The 23360-nt window shown below is 36.3% G+C and overlaps 1 protein-coding gene across 1 annotated transcript in view; it reads right to left on the bottom strand.

Annotated features, from left to right (window-relative positions):
- Window positions 1-3804: 3804 nt before the first annotated feature.
- LOC140239457 (nicotinate phosphoribosyltransferase-like) overlaps window positions 3805-23360 on the bottom strand; it is a 35006-nt gene continuing 15450 nt past the window's right edge. Inside the window, exons 6-14 of the mRNA XM_072319293.1 lie at window positions 22203-22399; window positions 19532-19672; window positions 18523-18607; window positions 9069-9149; window positions 8235-8337; window positions 7279-7364; window positions 5505-5576; window positions 4954-5061; window positions 3805-4034 (exon numbers count right to left, since the gene is read on the bottom strand). Of these exons, the coding sequence (XP_072175394.1) occupies window positions 3957-4034; window positions 4954-5061; window positions 5505-5576; window positions 7279-7364; window positions 8235-8337; window positions 9069-9149; window positions 18523-18607; window positions 19532-19672; window positions 22203-22399 (951 nt within the window). The 3' untranslated portion in view covers window positions 3805-3956. The remainder of the gene's footprint in view (window positions 4035-4953; window positions 5062-5504; window positions 5577-7278; window positions 7365-8234; window positions 8338-9068; window positions 9150-18522; window positions 18608-19531; window positions 19673-22202; window positions 22400-23360) is intronic.

Here is a 23360-nt window from a genome sequence, read left to right as displayed (position 1 = left end):
ATGGCTCATATTGGTGATGACATACAAGTAGAAGAGGTGGAAGGGTGGCATACTACAAAGGAGGAGATAATGTGTTTTGTTTTTTTCAGAACACAATTGTATTTCAGTTTGTCAATAAGTATGAAAGTTTATCCTGTGAGTTCACATGTTCACAAACTAAGGCAAATTAGAAATGTGATTTTTACCTGACATGACAAAGTTTCTTGGGGGAATCCTGGTAGGTGACGTATCGGAGCGTTAGTGTAGCTTTTGCCTGTACTATAGATTTCCAATGCATGTACTGAAAACAGGGCCATGACCGCATAATCTGCATTTTATCTATTATAATTAGGATTATAGATAGGATTGGTCCTTATACTACATGTAGGTTTTCACTTCTAGGTTCATCACAGGCAGAAACTAACTTAAAGTACGGTAAGACTAAGACTCACAGTACTTGTATGCCTACCTTTTCCTTTTAATTCTATGGGAAACACTTACAGCAAGATTTTGCATATATTTGGGATTCTGATCACAACAAAATGTCACATCCACCACATCGGATATCATTAACTGTGAAAAAAAAAAAAAAAAAAAAACTTGAATGCATAGTTGCTCTAATGAAAACACTATGATTTGGCTGGTTAATGAATAAGGATGCCACAATTGCACATCAATTGCAGGTAAAAAAAAAATGTCTGTTTACATCTGATTTTGTCACATCCACAAGGAGCTTCTTGCATTCATACATTGTAACTTGAAAATATGTGGACCCTTGTGTGCAGTGATTTGTGTTAAAAAAATATGACTGTTCTACACTGTACGTGGTTCTTGCAAACAGAGTAGGCCCTACTGCTTAGCAATTACCAGTTGATGATAAAGATGAATATTTGGAATTCTGTTCTAAATTTCAGCATCACGTCCACCATGTTGGATCCAATTTACTCTGAAAAACATTCAGAGTCCAATGAACATAGTGTTCATGTTGTCAGCTAAAAAAAAAAAAACCTTATACATGTACTTTGATCGTACAGTGTATGTAAGCTGATAAAAATTTCAATATTGGTTTGAACTATAACTATCAAGTATAAATTTGAGAAGATTGAAAATGGCCGTTCACATCTTCAATCCGTCACATCCGCCACATGGGATTTCAGGCATCCATAACTTTTACAGCACATGAGGCCTTATCAGCAGTGAGTTGTGAATTTATAGAATATAGTATTCTCAGTGGTTTTGCATGCAAAATCATTTGTTTTATGCAAGGTGTGTACAAAACAAAATACCAAGGAAATTGGTGTTCCGTTCACATGTCACATCCACCACTATTGGCTATTACTGATGTCATTTATTCTGGAAACAAAACTTTCTTGTGAAACATAATTTGTTTCTTAGTGTGAACTGACTTGTGCTGACTATTCTTTGGGTAATCATTTGCCTTATTTCTGTTGTTTATTGGTCAAGGTGTAAAATGTCCGTTCACATCTGTTTCTTGTCACATCCACCATATCTTCCAGCTGAAATTTTAAATGTAAAAAGATGGACACTCACAATGTTAGTATTAAGTGTGTGTATGTGCCCCAACATAAGTATTATCTCCATGAAATATTACACATCCTGAATGAGGAAGTGTAAAACAAGAGAAACTTTTTGAAGTCATATACTCTATTTTACACTATATTTTTCCTTCAAAGTGGTACAATTTTCCAATAAATCCAAATAAGAACACAAAATTTAGCACCAAGTTTGCTTAAATATCACTTAATCATGTTACAGTTTCAAATTACCTGTTGGACACATAGTGCTTCAGCTCTGTCCATGACATTGTAGCACTATCTTTCAGCAAAATTACCTTCATCTCCAATAGAATCATTCATGGTATCAAATATTGCAATAATAATTAAGCTCAGGCATTACATTTTCCATTAAATTCACATTCTTAGGAATAAGAAATCATGACATTCCATCTCTGAAAGACAACTTGAAATTTTGACACCTAGGTTGACAAAAAGTGGCGCCTAACTGTGAAACGGGCCTTATATCAACCCTTTGAAGACTAGTCCTGAGTATACTTGGCAAGTTGTCTTGAATGGTAGATGTGTGTTTATAGCTAAACCAGTTTGTCCTCAATGAGTTAACACCACACTAGGATGTGTTTGCTGCGAGAGAATGGGGGTCTTAAATATAGTGTTCTCCAAAAATAACAAAACCCTCATTACAACAAAGTAAAAATTCAAGTCCCAGAGTATCATCTACAAATGTGACCTGCTACAACAAAAGGATCCTAAAGTCGCTGACAGGTGAGCCGAGAAAATCGAGTTTGAAGTCAGATCACCAAAATCTGTCAAAACGTTCGGATTTCTGTTTTTACATAATTTTGTAGTCTAATGTATCTTCTATCATCTGCTAAAATTTCGAAGCTAAATGATCAAAGGTAAGGCCTGAAAATAGCATTTTTCTGGGCCATGGTTGGCTCGCCTGTCTGCGACTTTAGGATCCTTTTGTTGTAGCAGGTCACATATGTTTACATATCTATTGTAGTACATGATAGGTTCCATTCCCACTGGTTCCTTTTTTCACCACACTCGTTATAATTCAGATCAGCAGTTGTGATCTTACAAATACATTTGTGCAGAGGTGACAATTCATAAAAAGATCTGTCATAGCATAATTATGTTTATACACTTTCTTTTTGCAGCTATAACAAAATTTAAACATAACAAAAGAAATCTGTTTGTCAAGAGGACTTTGTTAACATGGGAGCCACCTGTACACGTTACACACAAAAAACAAACAAACACAACAAACAAAGAGAAAGTCAAGTAACGTCTAACCCTGCTAATAGCTTTGGTTTGATTTTACATATCTACTCAACTAAAATCAACTTCTCATTATTCACAGGTAAGAAAAAGAAGTTGAAATATTGTCGCTGGGATGACAAGACCTAGTATCTGCAATTTTGGTAAAAATGACTTTTTTGGATTAATGGTCAAATAATGGGTTAAGTGATGTCCTGTCCAAATCCCAACTGTCTTACTCCAAAAATGAAGCCACCACAGCATGTCAAAGGAAAGGTTATCCCATTCACCACAGTGATTTGGCCGCCATGTTTTTTTGGCTCTCCTGAACATTCAACATTTTGTAGATACGAGGTCTTGTCGCCATAGCGACGATATACTACTCTGAAAATAGTTTTGGGAAACAAACTGGAAACTGCTGAAATCTACAGCCAATTAAAGCCTTACTAATAAAGACTTCCTACACAGCCATGTCAGATTTAGATAGTCTTTCATGCCTCATCAATCCTACTTCTATACCACATCCTTTGTGGCTCTGTCTAATCATGTGTGGCATCAAAGTAATATCTGATAATCCTCCTAGTCTACCAATAGGCCTTGACTTGTTAACCATAATGCAAAACACTTCTTTTTACATTGTACTTGTGCATTTTTCTTCATCACAAGTCAAAATATTTCATTTAACCTGTTCCACACTCAATTTTGAAATCCCCATAGACTTAATACACAGACCACCAAGTTCCCATACGGAATGGGTTAATTGATGCATTTACACAAATCAAGACAGTCCACATGACGGCTAGGGGCACTTAGATACATCATGACAGAGAAGCCACTCTGGAGCACATGGCATTGACTTTTCTTACATGTGAAAACCACGAACTCCTTAGCTGACATTCGACATACTTTTACAAGAAAATAAAATGGTGCAGTGCATGGGTAAAACATGTAATATGAAAGGGAAATTACATGTGGTCTGCAGAATGGAACCTTGCAACAAAAGAACTCACAAGACATTGAGCCTGACTAAACTGTTCAGCCATGCAGATTTAATCCCTGGTATATAATAAACATGTCAATCTGACAGAACAGCTACTTTAATACTCAACCAAATTTGCATGGATACATCCAATGACCTTTGAACTTTGACCCACACCATTTGACATCAGATTGAGCCAGCTAGGAGAGTTCACCAATGGGTGCATTGGCCAGCCACAGGTCATGGAGGAAGTGATACAAGGCATTGCTGACTGACACCTGTCCAATGGTGTGACAGGAAAGAAAACAATTCATGTGTCACAAAAATGATAGAAAACTTCATCTTTTCTTCAATTATAGTATTCTGTACAATGCTTTTTTTACCCTCACAAGATTCATCCGGACCAAAACTCTAGTAACACTTAAAATATGTCTGGAAATTAATGTGAAAACTACTGGTTTGCTGGACAATCCAATACAAGTTTTGGAATACTTATGTTACGAACAGAATCATAAATCAGAGATGATCAGAGAGTCATGAATGATTATGGTGGCGGTGTTAAGTCTGGTATCAAAGTTCCATGCAGAAAATTTGATGATTCTAATTGTTAACTTGTATAAAACAAAAAGGGTATCGTCCATTACGGATAAATTTTGTTCGCAATACTGCACTGAACTGAAATGAAATCAACAAGATGTCCTGATGTACATCACATGGTGTTATGCCTTGGTTAAGAGCTAAAAGTATGTGTCTGGCTCAATCCAGTGTGCTTTGCTTGCTGATCAGGACTGCTAATCTGAAAGAAGCTGTTAATGTATAAAGGATAAATTAATCTTCCTTAATCCCTGTGGAATCATGGTAGGCTTAAGGTATGTCTATGACTGTCTGCTAAATCACAGTGGGTTTTCCTTATTATCATGATGGCCAGGTCTGGATATTACTAAATTAGCCACATGCAAAACAAGAACCGGAAGTGTGGAAAATCGAGGCTGAGAGAAGGGAGGATTTTATTTACAACAAAAACTGAATTTTCAACAGACAGTGAGGGTCATGAAATCACCCTCAAATTTCCACTTTTCACAAATAAATATCACAATGTTGTATCACTATTTTGCACAGGTTGAATGAGCTAACATGATTAACTGAAACTTTTGTCAAATTTCCTGTCAGGCATTTCAAGCCATAATGAATACTCACCTTGTATGGAGTTGGATTCAGCGCCCTCTTGTGGTCATGACGCAGAGATTCTAGTGAGTCTTGCACTCTCTTCTTGGCCTCCTCCAAGGTAGGCAATGTTTGGCAGATCTGAGTTGAGTTGGTGGAGAGGATTGATTCATGTCGAAATAATGTATTCATCATACCATGTTAGCATTGGACATAGACAGTCCAGTTCTAATGATAACAGAAATCATTTTTTCTGGTACTTAACTTTGGAGTAAACAAACTTTTTATCTGCAAACTTCCCTTGGCTTGTCTGAGTACAAACTCAAAGTAGTCACTTTTCTTTACCTGTTTGAAATTGCCACAAATACATGTAATGCAAATTAATGAATATTTCATTTCCAACATATACAGGACAGTAAAAGTATAGAGTTGTTCCAAGGAAGAAGAAAAATATTTCTTGTAATTTCAAATGACTTTTCACATATATTACATGTCACTTGCTTTTCATTTCCAATACAACCATACACAATCATAAACACAATAATATGATTATATGAATAGCAAGAGATGTAAAGATTCTTTACCTCTCCATTCTTCATGAAAAGTTTGTGAAGTAGTTCCACTCGTCCTGCTTTCACATAGGCTCTCTTTGATTCCTGGGGTGATTGTTGATTTTCATTCAAAGAACATAACAGAACAAAACAAAGAACACATTGGACTTTGATGAACAATGCAAAAACAACAACAACAACAAAACAAGAAAAGAAAGCACATAAGAATCCCTTAGAGCACTGAGTGTTTCAAAATGGCATATGACTGGTAAGAAGATCTTGGGAAAGTTTTAGGCCTTGTAATTCAGTCATCACTTAAAATCACTTTAAATGCCTAGTCTACTTTTGCACACATCTTGTTATCATGGCAACACATCAAATGTAAGTGGCGCTGGAAAAGAAGATATCAGGCCCAGATCCATCAGTGTAGCAAAAGTTGGAGCTTGTCAAGAGGTTTGTGTGCAGCAAAGTATAAGTGTGACATACAAACTGAGGCAGGATTTGAACTCACAACATGTGAATTGCCATAAAGGCATCATATCCACTCAGAGTTCCCAGCATTTCAAGAAAGCAAAATTCCCTGATATTTCCCTGATTTTCTCTGATGAAGTATCAAATTTCCATGATAACTATTTCCAGTTTCACATCCAATTTTCATCCAGTTTGATCCAGTGGATGTTGTTTTGATATGCAATAAAATATATTATAAAATGGGTTCAAGAATGTAGCCAATAGGAAGCGCTGAAATGAGTCACATGTGCTTCCTTTATTCTAGTCCCATTGCACTGCGTGTTAAATCCTATTGCCGATCGTCTGTGCGCGCGGCGGCTCCTTTGATGTCAATCCTGTAAACAACTTCTAGTTCGGCCGGCCTTTCTTCCCTTGTGCATGACATGTGTGGCGCACGCGCAGCGTACGTATACTCTACACTTTGTACAGTACAGTAGACCAAGCGTTGTGGGACCGGACGCGTACATGGAGTCACTTTGAAGGGCAAATCCAACGATTTAGCAGGTTAATTCTCACGCCGTTTTCAGAGTATGTTGTCTAGTAGGCCTATATGAGGAGTCTATATTAAGTCTTTAAGGTAAAGGGTGCATATTCTATGTAAAATAAGTAAGTTTTCATGCGGGAACCCAACCCCCCATTATACTTAGACGTCTATACTGTATGTGCGGGATTTCCGAGTGCGACGTGCGTAAATGTTTGGGACGAACATCTTCGGACGTCTTGACCCACAAAGGTACGTGAAAAACGCTGAAAAATGCTGTTAGTTTTCGAATTTTCGACCCATTTTATAAAACAAATGATGCACAGGATTATTTCGTGGCGTTAGTGGAGGCATAGCTCACTCTCGGGTATTTACAATATAGTGCAACATGCACTCGGCTTCGCCTCGTGCATGTTTCACAATTGACTATACGCCTACACTAACGCACTCTATCCTGTGCATCATTTGTATAACAGAGTCCCACTGACTACTTCAGGTTTTCGGGCAAATCAACATTCCCTGACTTTTCCCTGATTTGAGGCATTTTTATCAAATTCCCTGAGTTTTCCCTGACTGAAAAAAAGTAAAATAATTTTCCCTGATGTTCCTGATAGGCTGGGAACCCTGCCACTAGGGAACCCGCTGCTATAAGGGATCAGAACCATAGCTGGCTGTCAGGCAAAATTCTTATCATATGTTATACAGTGCTGTGGTGAAAAGGTCCACTGTATAAATAGCTGTTGCTCTTGTTAACCAAGAAGAATTCAAAGAACTGAAATTGAGGGTCAGTCTGAGGTCAAAGGTAAATGGTCTCACCTCAAAGGGGTGTCTGCAGAGAACTCTCTCCAAGGGCTTCGGGGGCTCCTCCTCTGACTGCTGCATGAGGTCAATGAGGGCGTGGCCTGTGGGGGTCAAAGAGCTCTTGTTACTGATTGGTCAAAAACCATGGTCATGTGACTTATATTTTCAGAAACACATGTGATATTGAAAATAGCACAAGGTCTGTATCATACATTTTAGCACACTTTTACTTTCAGTGATTCACAATGCCCACAGAGTAACATTATACAAAAGGTCACTGACCCCATGAGAAGATAAAATTTCTGAATTTACCAATAGACAGAGTGACATAACATGGTCCTTTGAGATTAAGAAAGTAACATGAAATTCTTTGTACTTTACATTATTAAAGTACTTCATATCACCTTTAACAACTCTTACTTACCTCAGTGGGAAAACAAAATGTGTCAAATTTATCACTGGCTTGACAAGAAATAGGAAAATATTTTCATTTATCTATTAAACATGTCAAGTACTGGTGGCATAAATAAGAAATACACTCTTTTGTTGCTGACAACAGCTGATAAGATTGCATATTTCCAACAGTATCTAATGACTGAAACAATATTTGTCTATATTGACAGGGACAAAGGGATTAATAAATTGTCATCAATTCACTACAATAGATTGTTGAATCCAAAACCATGAATTATATGTTTTTCCCCACCATAACTGGTGACAATGGAACCAACCACCCATTCTTACACTGTACATTGTCATTCTTGGAATCCAGTTTGCATGCATGAATAAGTCAAGTTTGGTCAACCTTCAGGAACAACATTCATTATATGAAAATGGAAAAAAGCAGTTCCAAAATTTGCTTTATTCAAACTTTCCAGTGATGATGTGCTAGCAGTCACAGAAAGTCGTAAGTCATATTGAAATGAAGCCAGGAAAGTGCATGCAAGAAAGACGGCTTTAGGTGCACTTACCATCACTGTTGAACAAGCGATAAACGACCTTGCGACCTGGAATGGTAACCTTTGACACATCTTGGCTCAGCTTGATTCTGGAAACACCGTTGATCTGTACAAGCTGAGAGAATCAGAATCCAGGGGTTTAAGTGTTTTGTTTTGGGTTTGTATGGATATTTGTTATTATTTGGTGTTGTTTGCTTGTTGTAGTGTTTTCTTTGTTTCAAGGGGGGTGGGGGTTATACTCACATGCAAACACTACTTGTGAACATGTTTATCCAATACTGTATGTGATCCATAGTTACCTATCTTCCTTCCAAACTGATATCCAACTGGAGAAAATAACAATGATCAGGGGTTTGGACTACTATATTTTCATATTCAGATGTTTGCTTGATTCATACAATGTAGAAATAGGAAATATGGATCATATTCTACAAGTGTGATTTATGGAAATTTTGGATTTTGAATATAATACCTGACAGTACTTCATATATAAATGTGATCGAGATTTGCAATGCAATATTTTAAGAATGTTTTTCAAAGGATGATTTCTAATACTTCCCTGCGATCAAATGATCTTCAAAAAGTTACAGGAGTGATAATTTGAAGAATGTGGTTTAGCATATCAAGCTAAAGCTTTAATGCACAAATGTAGTCATTCCCACTCAGAAACCTTTATTGACTGCCCCCTTCCAATCTTAATATGATTTACACATCATTGAATCTCTTTTGGCTCCTTCTCAAGAAACAAAAATAATGTAACACTTAATATCTTGGAGATATTGATGCACAGCTCTCGACCAATGAAACTGCAGAATTTTCTCGACTCGGTTTTATACTATAAGCTACCTTACAGACACCTCCAAGATTGGGTTGTCGCTGACAGGTGACAAGATGTGTTCCTATGCCATATGCATCGATACCATGACCCTGTTGAGGATTGGATGAGAAATATTGACTGGTAAGACAGAACATACACTTTGTTTGATTTATGTATGCAACCATGCAATAAAGAGCTGTGACTGGATTGAAGATCACGTGTACAGCACAAACGTCAATTTGTAGAGCTATTCATTTCACTGTACTTATTACGTTTTTAGAACCTTTGTATCAGACAGGTTTCGGATTTGATTAGCATTCATGCTATTTCTGGTACCTTTTATCCTGTATTCATGCATGTGTCTTTTGTTATGTATTATGCCATGTAAACATGTGAATATACAGCTTTAGATAGGAAATAAACATTCTATGTGGAATCTACAAATACATGATTACATACACATGTATACTGGGAAAAGGGCCTTAGCTCAAGACATACCAAAATACTTCATAAGTGAATGTAGCACTGATCTTGGACTCAAGTGAACCAGCTAATTAATCAATATTGTACATTCTTCTTTCTACAGATTTGTTTGTCATTTTGTAATCATTTCTTTCTTTCTTTTTTTCATTCCTCTGGTGACCTCCATCAATAACTGTAACAAAAGTCATCTCAAGTGGACTGTAACAGTCTGGTAAACAAGTCTAGCATGCTTTTTTGAGCAGAAAATTTGGTTGCTCTCACAAAACAGTGATGTAGATACAGCTGAGTGAACATTACATATCACTAGTTAAAGATGTGCATGAAGGTTCTTTGTGATTTACACTGTAGCATGAGACAGATATTTGGTGTCAACATGTTATAAAGTGGAACCTCACTATAAAGATATCAGATATGAGAATATCCTCTTTTAACAAGGCGATTTTGCAGGTCCTAACTCTTAATATTTCTTTGTTTTTGCAGCCTGATATAATGAGAAACCTTGTGTAACATGGTAATTATCATGATTTGTATATTCTTGTTATAATAAGGTTCTCCTATGAACCATTTTCACAGTTTCTTGATACCAGAAATAGGCCAGTTTACTCAATGCAATCAAATGATGCCTTCCCTGTATGGGATATGAATATTGATGGTATTGAACTATTCTATCTATCTGTACTCACTCAATAAATTCAAATACTTAAAATCTGGCTTATATGCATTAGTTGTTGCAATGTCAGGCAAGCTTTGGTCAAGGTCTCTAGTTGTCAAGAGCAAATTTTGTTATAATGGTATCCCTCTAAATTGAATATGATGGCAAACCAGTCTACTGAACAGATGATCAGAAAGGGATGAGGTTTGATGAATACATGCGATGTACCACAGAATTAGGAGACGTCAATCTGATGATTGTTGTGCATACTCTGACATTATGTCAACAGATTACACAAATGTCAACCTTAGTCTTCTACCACCACAACTAATACTAAAACCAGGGGCAGATCCAGGAATTCTGTAAAGGGGGGGGGGGCGCAACTAATATTTCTGGTGCAACTTCTGGGTTTCATTTCATTTTGTTTTTCTTTTTATTTCTTTTGTTTTTAATGAAAAATAAAGGGGGTGTGCACTGGTTGCACCTCCCTCTGGATCCACCACTGCTAAAATTACTGCCTCAACAACAACTAATATTTCTATCAAGAATTATTACCACTTCTGCTAACACTACTGGTGTTTCCCTACTACCACTCCTACTTTAACCAAGTACTACTACTACAGTCTTCTACTACTACTACTACTACTACTACTACTACTACTAATACTAATACTAATACTAAATACTAATACTAATACTAATACTAATACTAAATACTAATACTAATACTAATACTAATACTAATACTAATACTAATACTTATACTTATACTAATACTAATACTAAATACTAATACTAAATACTAATACTAATACTAATACTTATACTAATACTAATACTAATACTAATACTAATACTAATACTAATACTAATACTAATACTAATACTAATACTAAAACTAATACTAATACTAATACTAGTAAACCTCTATAAAGTACTACTTTTACATCTACTAACCAGGTACCTCTACTACCTCTACTACATTGTATTATTCATCCTATTACTATTACTACTACTACAGTATTCATCGCCTAATCGGGCATCTGATAATCGGGAACCTCGCTTAAATGACATACGCTTCCCAGAAACATTTCCAATGCACGTTATTTTCACTGGATAATCGGGCGGGGACCTCTGATAAACGGGACAATTTTTCTTCAAGCGATCTTTGATTTTGTTGATATTTTACACAAAAAATCTACCAAAATACCACAACAATATTTCAAAGATTCCCTATCAGTTGTCGTTTACATCAAACTTACAAAGCAAGCTTCGGACTGGTGTGTTTTGACCTCCGTCCATCCAGTAAACGTACATTTCACCTCGCTGCCCGCCTTCGCTTTTCTGTACATGTGTATATATGGCGAGCTAGATCGCTAGAACACATGTACAGTGCAGTGATCGCGGCAAGTAAAAAATCAAGCCGTGATGATTGAATGATTGAAGGACTTTTCATTGACGTTCCCACATCAGTTCTGGGTAATCATTTCCCATGGTTGTGGATATGTATTTATACAGAACGCCCTACGTGTCCAAGAATTCTACGAATGTTTAAGAAAGTGCTAGCTTTTAATCCACATATTTTGCGTTCGAAGAGAGGTGACAAAAGAAGAATCCGGTTGCGATTACACTACATCATTGCGAGAATGCAGGGACAGCTAGAGGGTCGCGCCGAGGGGTAGCGTGGTTGTGTTTTCATGTACATGTACAGTACGTCAGTATGCATGTGTGTGTGTGTGTGTGTGTGTGCACTACATAATGTACATGTCGCATGCCGTTAGTGTATGGTGAGTGCTCATCGCGAAATCGGGCACCCCGCTTAAAGGGGCCGTGTTTGCTACTCCCAACCTCTCCCGATTATGCGATGAATACTGTACTACTACTACTGCTATTATTACTGCTACTGCTACTACTACTACTATCTACTACTACTGCTATTACTACTAGTACTACTACCAATATTGCCCTTCTAATTTCTTGTTATCCTTCCCCCTCTCATAAGCTAAAAGTACCAACTTACATTATTTTCACTGTTGATGATTTATCTAACACTTTGACAGGAAGATAGCTAACATTCAGGAACAGGTATGATGAGAGCGAACATTGCTAGATCCCTTTACTATTTCTCACTTGGTAAGTTTACCATGGAACCATGTTTTTCCCCATACACTGCTATTTTGTATATGCAGACATGCTTAATTTTTAGTTTATAATGTTCGTTTTCACTCACTTTTGAAGGGACTTCAAAAATATGATTTTTTTTTCAGCTTATATGTATGTTCAACAAAAAGCTGATTTCCTTATTTTATTGTCAAAATAAGCATATCACAAATTGGGTACCATACATGTATTTATGGAACTAAACGTACATGTATGTAATGCACTGATGATGATAGCATTTAAAAAATTAGAAATAAAAGTAAGAAATCAAAGAAGATACACAATATTTGAGACAAGTTTACCCAGTCATTTCAACTACTGTAACAATATGATATGACAACACACACAGTTTACAATGATACTATTCTAATGGATTGCAATGGGAATTCAAAGAATAATGCAGTAATAAAATGATTCAAATAAAAGAATTATACATTGGAAGGACTAGGAAAAATAGGTGTAGACTCAGACACAAGATCACAGACACACACAGTATGAAAGTGTGATTGGTATTCATATCCAATTAGATTGATATGAATATGCAAAGAGTTGGTATGAAAATGCAATGAGATTGATATGAATATGGGATGAGATTGGTATGATGTATAGAAATAATCTCCCATTTACCACATGTTTGAATTAATGGCTGCCCAAAATACAAATCCCTTACATATGACATGAAGTGCATGGCATGCTATGGTTAGAAAATGCTAGAAAAACAATCTCCTCATATATCACACGTTTGATTCGACAGCTGCTTAAAATACAATTTGTCTACACTCCCTGATAGATAACATGAAAACCCTGGCATGCTATTGTAGCTATGATAGATGGCAACATGACATTTGCTTCTGCAACAGTTGCTCCAGTCTTATTTTCTCCAAGGACTTAGGGTTAGGGTTAGGGTTGTGCGGAAAAGGATTAGGGTTAGGGTAAAGTTTAAAGGTAGAATTTATGTTTGGCTTTAAAAAGTGTGCAAATATTCCAAGGAAGCAATAATTGTTGCAGGAGCAAATGTCATGGAATCATGATAGGTGGGGCATTCTTACTGTCATGCTCTTAACTATCTTGTTATATGTTCTTATCATCAATGACAACATTTTAGTTATGAAATCAGACCTTTGCACATTTCTTAAAGTTTAAAAGGTTATAAAAAATTATATATCCTGTGAAGGGTTGGATCAGTATTGAGAGTGTGCACGGATTGAGAGTGTGCACGGATTAATCAAAACGTGATATAGCTGATGAGTAGTGTGGGAAGAAACATAGACAAATAATTCATCTGAACTTCTGAAAAAAGTCTAAAATGCTATTCATAGGCCCATTCCCGTCTCAAAATAGCATTTAATAGCCTGAGATTAAAACATTCTGAGTGATCCAAGTACCAAAATACATTGTCTGTTTGTAGGACATGGGTTAGTTGAAAGGTACTTTGCATTTAATGTATGCCTTTAACTTGAAAATTTTCACGAGAGCCACTTTTGCAGCATCGCCACTGAGCCCAAAGCTAGCTAGCGATGCTAACCTACAAATAGTGTGTATGCAGCTTCAGTGTGTGTGTGTGCCACATATGTGTAGTGTATTAATACATTATATCACCATCATGCCTCTTTCCCCATTTGTCATTTGCTGACATGAGTTATGTTCCCCCATGAAAAAACATTCCTAAGAATGCTTTATGCATAAGGGGGAACATAATGAATGGTCTGCTATCATGTGATCATGTTTACCTCGTTACTGAGTGGTAATGAATAACCCATAATTCATTGTGAAATGGATAAATGTGAAAAAAACAAACAAAATATTCAGCCACAAATGAAATGGATTACAACTTAAGTATTCAATGTTTACAATGATGCTTACACTTATAAATCATGATGAACTATGTAGAGCAATCATATATTGAATGTGAATTAATTTGTTGAAGAAATCTGACATGTCCAGTGCTAGTCTTTGCCTGATTCTATTAGTGGCTATTAGGCTAGAGTTAGTTCTCTTATTTGAGATTCTGATGTCAGAACTCACTTCTGTCAGGTGCTAGTAAATCTATTGTCTAGAAAATCAAACAGAATGAATTTAGTAACTAGTCATTATTTGTTAGCTTTTACTGTTTTGCTTTTATTGACAACGATGAGATGTTACTGGGTAGTTTCAGAACAGCTATAGAATGGAAAAGTTCTGAAGAAAACATTCCATGTCACAATTTTAGAATAATGAAAAGAAAGGAAAAGGAGGATTTTGAACAAAAACATCTCATGGACAAAGACAATATTAAGTAATCTGGAGAGCTAATACTTAGGTAATCTTTTTGGGGAAAGCAATTTTCAAAGGTTTAAAGTCAGAATCTAATTTCCATATCTATCAAAACAACTATTTCATCTTTAGTTGAAAGAAAGAAAGAAACAAACAAACCAAAATAAACTCAAAACTAGAAAACATTGACTTTGACATGAACCCTAAAATGTGAAGTGAAATCTTATGCTTTCCTCCCTCCTGGTACCAGTATGCAAGCTAATTTGAAAAACATGCCTTCCCCCAAGTTTTGATGAATTTTTGGATAGAAACTTTTGCGATGTCATTTGGAGTGTTCTTGTCCTGACTGTCACAACTTGATTTTGCTTGTTTGTTTGTTCGTTTGTTTTTTTGAGGGGGTTAAAGGACAAGTCCACCTTCATATACATGTGGATTGAGTGAAGGCAACAATATTTAAATAGTAGAACACATCAGTGAAAGTTTGGGGAAAATCAGACAATCCGTTCAAAAGTTATGAATTTTTTAAGCATCTGCGCAGTCACTGAGAAGACTACTACAGTGTATGATGTCACATGCGTACAACAACATAAGGAAAATAAAAAGAGAATTTCACAAAACTTTACTTTTTGAATAAAGTGCACATTTCTTCACCTTGTTACTGACGTATGTAAAGGGTAATATTATTCCCCCTGCTTTCTGAAAGAGAAAAGTTGAGTATTCTTTTGCTATGCGAGAAAAGTGAAAATTTGTTGAATTTTCTTTATTCTTTCTTTATATTGTTGTACACATGTGACATCACAAGCTATAGTAGTCTTCTCATCCAGCCGTGACTGAGCAGAAACTTCAAAAATTCATAACTTTTGAACGGATTGTCCGATTTTCCTCAAACTCTCACTGATGTGTTCTACTAATATTGCTGCATTCACAAAACCCACATGGCTATGAAGGTGAACTTGTCCTTTAAGTTACTATCCAAATGTTTGCTATGAAACTTCACAATTATCAGATATTATAAGAACATTTAAAAAAAAACTGCAATGTTCTGAATCAGATGGATTCAAAATCTAAATATTAATTTTAGAAAATGTTGTGTGTGATTTGTATCAATTGCTGGTGGACATGATCTGGGGGGCATTTCATGAAGGAACTTGTCGGGTAAAATATCTGACAAGTCAATTATATCCGACAAGTTCAGAGAAATCAGCCAATCAGACTAAAGAATTTCTCAAAACTTGTCGGATATAATTGACTTGTCGGACATTTTATCCGACAAGTTCTTTCATGAAATGCCCCCCTGATAGCACATCCTTTGCTGTAGCTTCAATGATTTGACTTCTTTTGATGATGTTGCTTGCATGTGACTCTGCCAATACAAGAACACTCTCTTCATCGGAATGAATGGACAAAGAAAATATATTTGCCCCACATTAGAAAGCACCTATAACAAGACAATAACAAAGTCAGCCCTGTTAAAGATTTCAACTTCATGTTTAGAATGAAAATACTAATAATCTTATAGTCTAGGTCTGAAAGCAAAAAAAAATAATAATAATAATAATGACAATGATAAATAAGAGAATATATAAGAGATGGATGTAGAGTGCAATTCATAGAAATTTTAAGCTGGAGAATGTCAGAGTGCGCTCAAGAGAAACAAAAGTTTTTAGACTTGGTTGAGATCTCCTTGCAACAGGTATTACCAATGGAGTGTAGGAGTGGAGTGTCTGACAAGTGGAATATAGAGAGAAAATGTCTTGAGGTAAGACTAACTCACCTTAGGGCCATGGTCAAAGAGTGTTTGTGTGATCATCTGGGGAGGATTGTAGGTGATATTGGTGTGCTTACTATCATGTGAGTGGGTTAGTATCAATTCACATACTACACAGCCTATGACAGTCACACATGAGAACACACAACATCATAATGAAGCTGTGGGACTACAATTAAACCTTGCCAATGCGGCTAAATCAAAATCAGTCCTATTCTGCAGTGGATGTTGTCAATGAATAAAATGACAAAGTGAAACTTGAAGAGACCTTGTTGTGGTGGATCATTTCATCACACACTAAACACAAATGCACAACGAATGTTCTTGCATTAATAACAATTTTCTACAGAGTTGAAACATAAGGGCAGACGGCACTTCAATGTCTGAACAAGTGCAAGAAAGAAAATAAACAGGTGCAAACGCACAAAAACTTGCCATGTGATATCAAATGAGCATTCTTTGTCTTACATTAATACAAACATCAAACACATAATGCAATGTCGACATTGTTTAAAAGTGAATATGAATTAGCATGCGAATTTTGATTTTAAATATGCCATTTCTTTTGTTTTCTTTAATTCTGTGATGCTTAAAAATGTTTGTTTGCAATTGTTGATGCTGAAAATAAAAATGATTACTTAGTTTGATTCCACCATACTTGTGTAATACAAGATTTTAGGTGCATGTTAAACAAGTATAATTGTAGCATTTTATAACCTTCAATGTTTAATTTGCAAGCAGCTCTTAGGCAAGATTTTACCAAAAACAAAAGTTGTGTCACATTTTGGTGGTGAAACAAGTGCACAAAGTACAAAAAATAAGATTGAGTAAAATAAACAAAATGAATATATAAAAACAAGAAAGGTCTTATCAAAGCCAGTGTATCATGTCATGTATTAATATTCTACCAACCTGTAAAAATGCCATCTTTGTTTTGTGATGTTGTTGCTACTTGATTACATTCCCTTGTATGTCTATGGAATTCTATCAATTCCCCATCATTCATGGGGGGAAAAAATCCTCACAATAACTCATGGCAGTATGCTCTTGCAAATACTGCAAAGAAAAGATATTCATTTCACATCCTTAAACTTCCATACAAGTCTAAATGATCAATGTGAGAAGTCATGTGACAAGCCATGTGACAAGTCATGTGACCAACATAGTCATTATTCAAAGGTGACCATACCATTCTGCATGACTGATTTACATGTACTGACAGTCTACCAATCAGTAACAGTAGCTTCTCTTTTGCTTTAAAAATCACTATTACAGTGTATTCAAATGTTTACTGGTCACTTATTTTCATGTCACCACCTCTGCCTAAAAAATTTCATGCTCTGAATTTTTCTCTGTTATATTTTGAGGATTCATGAAATTTGAAGGGAATTACAGGGTTAAAAGTCATCCTGCGAGTAACATTTGTCATATAAACATTGGGCTACTTAACACAATATCACTGTTTCTTCCATCTACTTCACTTTAAATTTTGTTTCCAATTTGAAGAGACTTTTAAGTGGAAAAGAGCATGCAGTATCGTACTAAATAATTGCTGCACTTTGCATAATATATGAATGCAAGAATCTAGGTTCACTGCCTGAGACCTGTATAGGATTTTAAGGGATCTTTATATGGGATTGAAATGCCAATTTGATGGAAAATCTAATGATTCATGGCAAAATTTAGTCATCTGAGAAACATAAGGAACATATCTCAAATGCATGAATTCTCTGACAATAGTTTTCTTCTTAAATACAATGTTATTGTAATCAACGAACTATGGTGTAAAAACAAACAGCATCCGATGGTGAGTTCAAAGGTCAGCTCATCCTAAACATGCTGGGGCAATGGAATTATGTCCAGCATTTTTGTGTAATTCAGACAAAATGGTGAGGTGACCCACTGGCAAACTGGGGGATGATCAGAAACCAGGCACCACGGTGTACTATCAGCTCCCATTAAAAGGAATCTAATTACAAGGAAATCAGATCTGCTTGCATGAAGGAGAGATCCTCTACTTTAAATGTGATAAAAAGACACCTGATGCCCTGAAAGCAGAATAAAGAAATTTTAGGTAACAGTTTCCCATTTCTTGGCCAAATCCGCAGGAAGTCTAAGAGTAGGAAAAAAAATCAGATTTCACTGAGAGAACAAATCCATGACTTACCTGCTGGTTGAGAGAGAGAAGTGTTTCTTCATTGATATCATTACTGGCAACTATCATTAGCTTCTCAAACCATGGTATGCTAAACCTGTGGGTAAAACAACAAGGAATAGATCAGTGCAGCATGGTACCATAAGCAGGACATAGCACAGTATAGTATAGTATAGTATACTACAATATGTATAGCATTAGTATAGTTCAGTACAGTACAGTATAGTACAGCATTGTATAGTATAGTGGAGCATAGCAATGTCATGTAATTCAGCACAGAGGGATTATATTATTCATCTATGGTAGCTTTTTCAGTTTTGGCACTATCCTCTTAATAGACCCTGCCATAACCCTCTGTTACCAGGTGGTCAAGCATATGGGACTAAGGATTACCAGGGCAGTATTATGTTTGGTTGGATTTGAACTCAGAGTCTCTTGTTAAAGTGCAGAGCTTTCTTAAACCACATCCCTCACTGCAACAAACACAGCTATAGATAAAAGGCTATTAAATGGAATATTCACTCAATCAATCAAACACTGGTTTGTCATGGAAGATGGTCTCACATTTTTATCTCAACATGTGAAATCTGTAAAGCCAGTTACGACCAGTTGCTTTTGTACTACACTGCTTCACTGTTCTTTGGATAAGATTCAGGTACCTTGTCTCATAGCTAGAGCATTCATTCTCAGCTTTAAAAATGTAATTATCTGTCACTTTAATGGTTTTCTATGTCAATGAGGAAATCACATGACACCTTGAAGTTCAGCTCTTAATTGTATCTTGTAAATATCTTTTAGTTTCTTTCCTGCTGATCTAGGAAATGGCTCATGCAATGTACACAATACTCCAACAAAGTAATTATGGTACATAATACCATACATCCTCTTCTACTTTGTAATATTATCACATGTCTGCAAAATCACTCCAAGGACATAAATATAAAAACAAAAACTATCAAAAATGAAGCAATGTGCAGCCTTGAAGAAGACTAATCTATGGATCAATGCCAGACAAACTCACTCATCTGCGACCTTCTTGAAGATTTGGCGTACATAGAGGGAGAGATAGGCCAAGTCTCCGCTGTCAATACGGACTCCCTTAGCTCTGTAGCCTAACTCATTGAGTGCCAGCGAGACTGCACAGAAATTGGCAACTCCACTCCTGGATTAGAAGATAAAAAGATAAAATTGCACTTTCATGACAACCTTTTTCATCTACAGCAAAAAATAAGTAAATTACTTAATTAATGAATAAGTAAATAAATGAATGAATAAATAATCAAATATATGAATTAATTAATCAATTAATTGATTAATTAATTAAAATATTAATACATATATAAAACAAATAAGCAAAGAAACAAACAACAACAACAAAAATGCACATGGGGAAGAAACTAAACCTTTCATTACTTGGATTTGATAGCATCATATCTATTTAAGATTTTCATATAAAATCCTGAAATAGCATTAATTCTAATACAGGTTGTTTCATTTCTAAACTGAAAAAAGGTGTTTTGATTGATGCAACAGCAAGAATTGATGCAACCATTGGCATAATGGATGATGAACTAGTGCGTGCCTTTGGTCTTGTACATAATTTTTATGTGTAAGTTCAGTGAGACCTCCATCTAACACGGCACTTGCTTTCATGCGTTTCATCTCTTGTCAATAACATTGTATCCTTTTACACTTTGGGGGATTTTAGCAAATAAAGACAGAATATGAGATCCTATCAAATAATTCATACTCACTTGTAATAGCATGCTATGAAATGCAGGGTAAGAACAAGTTTATTATATGTGACCCGCTGCAACAAAAGGATCCAAAAGTCGGGGGAGGACAATTTTCTGAAAATGACATGACATTATTTCCTTACTCTTCCACTTTAATGTCATATATAACATGACTGATAAAAGTACTCAGTTGCGGAGATATCGATAATTTTATTAGCACACGATGTACAAAGGTATGTCAAGTGGTTGAGGAAATCAGCGTTTCGAGAAAACCGCTTTCAAAGTTTTCCTTCCAACGCTATCATGATCAAGGGGAAGCAAGGCAGTTTTCACCGTTTGACAATAGAAGGTATGCTCCCAGCAACCTCCGTGATGTTCATGCAAGCTTAGCGCCAGCCGTCTACGCACGACCAATAAGTAACAAGGATGCCACACACTGACCAATGAGATCACTCCCTCGTTGCTAGGGGCGGAGTCTAGCTGCGGCGCTAAATCCAAATCTTCGGACACATTTCTGTTCCGTTGAAAGTCGGAAAATCATGGCCCAGAAAAACGCTATTTTCTTGCCTTTCCTATGATCATTTAGCTTCGAAATTTCGGCAGATGATAGAAGATACATTAGACTACAAAATTATGTCAAAAACAGAAATCTGAATGTTTTGACCGATTTTAATTATCTAACTTCAAACTCGATTTTCTTGGCTCACCCGCCAGCGACTTTAGGATCCTTTTGTTGTAGTGGGTAACATATATGTACAATTATATGTCAAGGACATAAAGAGAGATGTGAAGTGTTCAATATGACAGAACTGTGTGACTTCTATGACTGAAGTCTCACTTTAATACACTGTATGCATCCATCTTTGTCTAGAAATGTGATCTTTTGCTCAGAGCTTGGCACAAGCATTGCAACAGTCACAACTTAGAATCATAATAGGAGATTGAGAGTTTCAATCTAAATTTAGATACAGAGTCATCTGACCAAAAGACACAGACACTACAAGCAGCATCAAATGATGACACAAGAGTGTAGTTTGCTTGAAGTGCAGGGAAGCTAGCCTTGTAAACAGCATTGTGGTATTCTGAGGTGTAAAAAGATTTTTTTTTTTTTTCTGTGAAAAAGCAATATCTAATACTTCCCCTGCAATACATGTAGATATGTGTACTATCAAATTTGGCAGAAACCATATTTTCCATGAAACCTGCCATAATTTTGGCCAAAAAATGGTACTAAATATATTGCAAAAAAAAAAAAGTAACAGCTGGAATCTGTGGTGCTGACTTCAAGTGAAATCTGTCCATTGCCAGCATGGTGTTGACTCCTGAGATTTTGTAGAGGAATCACAATCTCTCTGCTATCAAACTTCAGAGTCCACCATATTGATGCCCAAAGTCATGAATTTTCTTCAGAATTTTATGATACTCCTTAGAGTTTAGAGACATAAAAAAAAAATGGGACACAATGAACTTGAACAAAATGAATCTTACAAAATTGTCACCCAAAAAAATAAAACCACCTGTGTCTGCAAAGTGTGAAGTCATGACAAACAGCCATCATCCCTTCATTCACAACTGGTCCTACATCACAAAGTCCCATGTAGCAGGGCTTCATCCTCCCAAACCATAGTGTGGGCACTCACTGGGACTTCTCTTGGTGTCCCCGCGAAGCCATTAATGTCCGGGGAGAAAATTTGGAGGGAATAGGGACCCAGGACCCATAATTGATAGTGCCCAGCTGTGTTCATCTCATATGCACATGCATGAACCCTAGTGTCAAATGGTAGGGGCCGCCCAAACCCCGATTGCCCAGCTTGCAGCGTGGGGACAGTCCAGATAGTAGTATGGACGATCAGTCATAAAAAATTAAAAAAAGATAAGATCTCTGGTGACTGACCCCTTGACGCGGGACTTAGTGCGAACACGGGGTGTTTTTCTTTTCCCAATCAAGGGACTCACTTTAGTACTTCATATGTGTCCAGCAGGGCCAGAAATCCCGTAGGAAATGAGGAGGCGTAAGCGATGAACGCTGCCAGCTCGCCTTCATTCGTCTGCTCCTGTAAGACGTTGATGACACGACAGATCTTCTCTCGGCAGCGGAGACAGATCTCAACGAAGTCCACAGGTGGCTTGCTGGCATCCGCTGGTTGGAGCATCTGACACGACAATGGTATAGGATTGAATATTTGGTAGAGTTTGACCAGATTTTCTTGGGAAAAAAAAATATTAGCTCTTCCCTTTTCTTCCTTTCCTATAACTAGGCAAATTGTACAGTGGAGCTTGTCTTTGACTTGTTAGCTAAATTTAAGTAACTTACATTACTAGTCTGACAAGTTTCGACAGCAAAGGGACAGAGGATTGATGTTGTACATGTAGCTTCACTCTTGCAAGCAACACACCCATATCAACTGAAATTAACACTATTTCATTTTTTTTTTTACTGAAGTGATGAAAGTCGTGCAGCAAATACCAGTAACTAAAACACAGATCCAATCATTAAATTGCACTGTGATTAGTACAAATTATTTACTGGCTTGCCTAGTGCTGTGGAAAAAAAAAGAGTGGATTCATGTGAACTCAGATGATGCATATAAACTACATTTGGCTTTTTTATCTTATTTTTTGTATTTCACAATTTTAATTCTTTTATACCTTTTAGTTTGGCGATTGGTCACATCATAAAGTGTCCTTGGAAGACAAAACAGTAGTAAACATAGTAGGCCTATCTTGAAAATTCTTGCTGATATTTCAGGTTTGCTTGATTGCAATAATCTTCAATAAAATTTAAATACCAATTTCCAGAAGTGTCTCAAGAAGAGAGAGTAAATCTTTACTACCCTTTATTGCCATCAAATCATTCCTAAAATATTACCCAAACTTGGAAGAGATAATTATGCACTGATAATTTTTGAGTGACAAGAAAAAAACGGCATAAAATTTCCACAAGTATGTTAGCAATACAGGAGATATCTGGATGAAAACACACATGACCTATAACAAAGAAATCCTACCAACCCAGAATAAAATGTTTTAATCACATCCTGGCATTTTCATATTCTCAAGAATCTAGGCTTTTGTGACAATCCTGGTGTTTAGCCAATCCCACTTACTCTCATA

Source organism: Diadema setosum, chromosome 16, assembly GCF_964275005.1.
Source record: "Diadema setosum chromosome 16, eeDiaSeto1, whole genome shotgun sequence".
NCBI classification, from domain to species: Eukaryota; Metazoa; Echinodermata; class Echinoidea; order Diadematoida; family Diadematidae; genus Diadema; species Diadema setosum.
This window is presented reverse-complemented; position numbering and strand designations above follow the sequence as displayed.